The sequence below is a fragment of the Plasmodium gaboni genome, chromosome 9, assembly GCF_001602025.1.
Source record: "Plasmodium gaboni strain SY75 chromosome 9, whole genome shotgun sequence".
NCBI lineage: Eukaryota > Apicomplexa > Aconoidasida > Haemosporida > Plasmodiidae > Plasmodium > Plasmodium gaboni.
This window is the reverse complement of record NC_031489.1, coordinates 1,176,796-1,182,808: the sequence shown is the minus strand read 5'-3', so window position 1 is coordinate 1,182,808 and position 6,013 is coordinate 1,176,796. Positions and strand designations below refer to the sequence as shown.

At 15.2% G+C, this 6,013-nt stretch overlaps 1 protein-coding gene across 1 annotated transcript; it reads right to left on the bottom strand.

The window, feature by feature from the left end:
* Positions 1–2,636: 2,636 nt before the first annotated feature.
* Positions 2,637–4,454, bottom strand: PGSY75_0935400 (gametocyte development protein 1; the record flags this gene model as incomplete). Its single annotated transcript, XM_018785757.1, has 1 exon — positions 2,637–4,454. The coding sequence occupies one exon, from the start codon at positions 4,452–4,454 to the stop codon at positions 2,637–2,639; it is 1,818 nt and encodes a 605-aa protein (XP_018642098.1).
* Between the last annotated feature and the right edge of the window lie 1,559 nt (positions 4,455–6,013).

Sequence of the window (6,013 nt, the reverse complement as noted above, 5' to 3'; positions counted from 1 at the left end):
TTTTTTTTTTTTTTCTTATATATATATATATATATATATATATATATATGTTTATTTTTATTTATAACATATAATAATATATACTATTATTTCTTAAATGGTTATATTTTTGTCGTGTTCATCCTAATTTCTTTATATTTTATTATTATTAAAAAAATAAGTATTATTATATATACACATATATATATATATAATATATATATAATATATATATAATATATATATAATATATTTATATCACAAAGATGTATTCATAGTATTACTATATATTTATATATATATAATAATTAGTTACCATTCTATTTTAATTACATGCAAATTTTACAAGAGGGGTTCCTTATTTTATTAATAGACATTATAAATATTTAAGAAAACTTTTTTTGTTTTTATAAATATAATGTACAAATATTTTTTAGTTGAATATATTATTTCAAAGTTGTAAAAATAAAAAAATAATTATAATCATTATGTATATATATATATATATATATATATATATATTATAATTATATGTATTTCTAATACTGTATACACATATGTATAATATATATATGGATGTGTATTTATATATCATATTATATACCTAAAAATTTATTCATTTATTATTTATTTGTTTATTATTCATTTATTATTTATTTGTTTATTATTTATTTATTAATTCATTTTTATTTTTTTTTGTAATTTTTTTTTTTTATTTATATAAGAATAATTATTTTTATTAATATATTTCCCTCATAAAAATCAATATGAATTTATTTTATACCTAAAGAATTTTAATATTTTAATATTTTAATATTTTATTAATTTATTATATTATTATATTATTTTTATTTTTATATATTATAATTAATATTATTTTATTTCATTTGACATTTTACATATATTTATGTATCTTTATTTTCTGAACTTTTTTTCATTGAGATCATTAAAAAAATAGATAAACAAATTAAATACCTTATATATACATATCCTTGAATTTATTTATATTAGTATATCAACATTTTTGTGACAATATATGCATTCTGTTTGTATATTTAAAATAAATATTATATATATATATATATATATATATATATATATAAATTTATGTATGTATGTATGTATGATGTGTATGTATATTTTTTTTTTTTTTTTTTTTTTTTTTTTTTTATTTATATATATTCAAAATAATATATGTTATAAAAATAAGTATAATTAAAAAATAAAATTAAATATATATAAATGTAAAGCATAAGAATTTAATATACCCACATATATATATATATATATATATATATATATTTATATTTATATTTATATTTATATTTACATCTAATTATTTGTATAATCTGTTTATGTCATGAATATCTGTATATGTGTGTTTCATAAGTATATTTATAAATATATACCTATACATACAAATATATTAATATATATATATATATTAAGACATATATATTTCATATATATATTTGTGAATACATATATATATATATATATATATACTTATATGCCTAATAATACCATAATATTTATATGAATAAATTTATGTTTACATTAATATATATGTGATATAAATATATACATGATGTAATTATTTCTTTATAATAATTACATTGTATTTTATAATATTGAAAAGTATATTATAACACTGTTCCTTAAAAATATATATATTTTTTTTTTTTTTTTTTTTTTAAATATATAGAGATAATTCTTATATTTCATAAATAATCTCATACGATATAATAAAATATGTATAGTAATGACGAATGAAATGAATAAACCCAAACGGTGCCTTCATTTTATATAAGTTGTATATATTTTAAATTATAATAAAATACCTCAAGAAAAAGTAAGTCCGCAAAAATTAAAAATAAAATAAAATAAAATAAAATAAATATAATATGTATATATATATGTATGTATATTTTTCGTTTAAACCTATTTTATTTTTAAGCTTCTTTTTTATTTTTTTTTTTTCATAAGTTTATTGATATTTGAACATATACACATATAATATAAATATATACATTATATATATATATATATTTATTTATTTATTTTTTTTTTTTATTTTTTTTTATTTTTTTTTTATTTTTATAGCATTATTTAATTGAAATATACAGAAGAGGTATCCATTTAATAAAATATTTTTAAAATATGTTTACAAGTATTATTCATAAGAATTCAAAAATTACATAAAAAAAAAATAAATACAACAAACATATATTATTAAAAAATAAATAAATAAATAAATAAATAAATTAATAACTAAATATATAAAAAGGTATATATATTTATATGTAAAAACTATTTAAATATTGTAATGAAAAAGAGGAAAATAATTAAGGTACTATTATAAGAGAATATAATACATATATAAATGGATATATTATATATATATAAATATATATATATAAATATGTATAATATATATATATATATATATTTATGAACATGCTATATTCTTATGTATGTACCTACATAGATAAGAAATTTTTTTTTAAATTATAAAAAGCAAAAGCATATATTCTTTGAAACGTTTATATAATATATATATATATTATACACATATGTTAACATACAAATTTTTAATTATATTTACACATTATTTAATTTTTATTTAATTTTTATTTAATTTTTATTTAATTTTTATTTTATTTATATTTACATTTTTCTTTTATATAGTAATGAATTGGATAATATAAGGGAGAATATGTCTTTTGTAGTAGATGATGAATGCTCATGTTTTTATTTTCCTTTCTAGGTAATATTTTATTAAGAATATCATCTAATAAGAGGACATTAATTTTGTTTTTGATGACGCGGTTTGTGTTATTCATTTGATCTATCCGATTTATTATCAAATTAGTAATATTGTTCACGTTATTTTTGAGCATGTTAAGTATATTTCTAGATTGAAAACGAAAATACAAAGTTTTAATAATGTAGGTCATGTAGCAGAAATTGTCAAGAGTTATATCATCATGTATTTTATTATTTTTTAAGGGTAAAGAATTCAAAGAAGAGATAACAATTACAGGTTTATTAAACATAATAATGTTGCTATTATTATTATTATTATGATGATCATCATCATTATGATGTTCATTGGATATGTCATTTGTAGTATCAATATATATTTGTTTGTTTATTATACTATTATTAATACTTGTAACATTATTATTTTTCATAGAATAAATAATTCTATGATCAAAATTATAACAATAAGATATTAGATTCGAATTATTTGTTACCAACACAATATGATCTACTTGCTCATTTAGATACATATCATTTACATCTTGTATAAATGGATTAGAAAAATCGTTAGAACTTAATAATAAACTAACAGATTGAAATGGATTGATTCTGATAACAACAGGAATACCTTTTTGTTCTAATAATTTAAGAGTATCTTTTAATTCTTCATAGATATAAGAATATCGTTTTCTATAATTATTAATATCTTTATTTGTATCGTTATCATTAAAAATACATACATGCAGAAACATTATGACACAGTTTTGTCTAAAGATTTCCAATATTTTATCCAAAATTATTAAGAAATCTAATAATGTCATACATTTTTTTTTAGTTTTTTCAAAACATTCTCTTACATAATCAAAATCAAGTACAATGCCAAATTTTAAAGATTCTTCCATTTTCAAATTTTCAGATACTTTTTTCTGATATTTTTTTACAACATTATCATTATTAAAAATATGTTTCAGTGGATACATTTTATTTAACAAGTTTTGTATTTCCTTAAATATTAAATCATCATTCATATAATATGTAGTTTTTATAACATGTCCATTATAACAATCAAGTAATTTAAAAGAAACCACATTTTCTTCATATATACCTATTTCATATATATCACATTTAAAATTATTTAAAATACCTCTATTACAAACATCTTCAAATCTTTTCATATTATAATCTTCTAAAAAATTTTCAATGTATTCCATTTTATTTCCATAAAAATATGATAAGTGATTATTTAAATACAATAAACTGTTAAACGATTTATTCTGTTCAGAACAAAAACATTTATTATTTCTTATATTACGATCATAAATATATTCAGAACTTATTAAGTCAAAATTAAAACATCTTTTATCATTAACATATGGTTCTATATCACTATTATAATATATATCTTCTTTTATATTTATATAATTATTCTTAGCTTCTTCTTCTTTTTTAATTGCATACTCTTCAGAACTTAAACTTATTACATGCCGACACAACTCATTCTTTTTTATCTTATTATAAATCTCTACAAAATTATCAGAACAATAATAGCCATTATAATTATCACTCTCATCAATATTAAAATAAAATAAACCTTTCTTATGATTATATAAATATAAATACCACAGTTCAATCATCTTATTACTACTATTATTTCTAGAGATGTTCTTCCGATGTACCTTAAATTCTGCGCAAGACTCTTTTTTGTAGTTCATATTAATTATATGGAGATTATAAATATATATATATATATATATATATATAAATATATATGTATATATTTTTTCTAATAAGATATTCAGTATTTTTTATGGAATAGATGAGGGTAAGCACAAATATAAAACAAAAAAAAAAAAAAAAAAAAAAATACAAAAAATTAAAAAATTAAAAAATTTTAAATAAGCATCAAAAATAAGGGAGCTTAATATATATCATTAAATGTTTTATATATATATATTATATTTCATATTTTATTTTTTCTTTTCTTCAGGTTATATATACATTCATTATAAATAAAAATATGATGTGTATTAAAAAATAAAACTTATTTGTTAAATATATATATATATATATATATATAATATGTAGTGCAATTAAACATTTGTGTAAATTCCAAAAAAAAAAAAAATAAATAAATTATTGTATACTAAAAAAAGTGAAGTAGAGAAATATTTAAAGAGCTATAAAATTTCTTAATATATATATGTGTATGTGCATATATATATGCATATATTTATTCATTATATTATATATATATATATATGTGAGCAGAAAAAAAAAAAAAAAACTAAAAAATGAGGATGGTTTTTCAAAAGAGAAAAAATATATATATATATATTTTTTTTATCATGGATATAATATATTTAATATTTTAATCTTAGATAATTTTTAAAATATTAAAAATAATAATATTTTTCATAATTTTAGAATTTGTGGCACATTTTATTCATTTTATTCATTTTTTTTTTAATAAGCCTAGAGCCTAAAAAAAAAAAAGAAAAAAGAAAAGTTAAGCCTTAAAATATATATATTTATTGGTCTTAGATACAGTATTATCTTGCTAATGCATGCATAAGGAAATACAGAGAGAAAAAAAAAAATATATATATATATATAAAATATATATATTATATAAATATATATATTATATAAATATATATATTATATAAATATATATATATATATATATATATATATTTTTATTCATATTTATAATGCACTCTAAGGTAATTATAATATAATATAATATATATCATTACATAATTAGAGACCTAGTTTTCTTCTCTTATATTTACAAGTAAGATTCCTCTCTCCTTTTTTTTTTTTTTATTTTTTATATATACATAATAATTAATGTATTCATTTCCTCTTAATAGTTATCATTCCTTACAAAGATGTAAATAAAATTATAGAAATTTTGTTTTTTCATTTTTAAAGAGAGAACAAGCTATATTTTTTACTGTAAATGTTATATTTATATTATATGTGTTTATATAAATATATATTATATATTATATGTATGATATATGAGGTGTGTAAAAAAGTCTTCATTATATTATATTATTATTATTATATATATATATATATATATATAATTTTTTTATCTTTTTTTATTTTTCAAAGGTTAAGGTTTCAAAAATAAAATAATTTATGCTTATTCATTACTCTCAAAAATGTTATATTGAAAGGAGAAATAAAATAAAAAAAAAAAAAAAAAAAATGTATAATTATTATTATTATAATATATTTATTTTTTCGTTAATCATAAAAAATG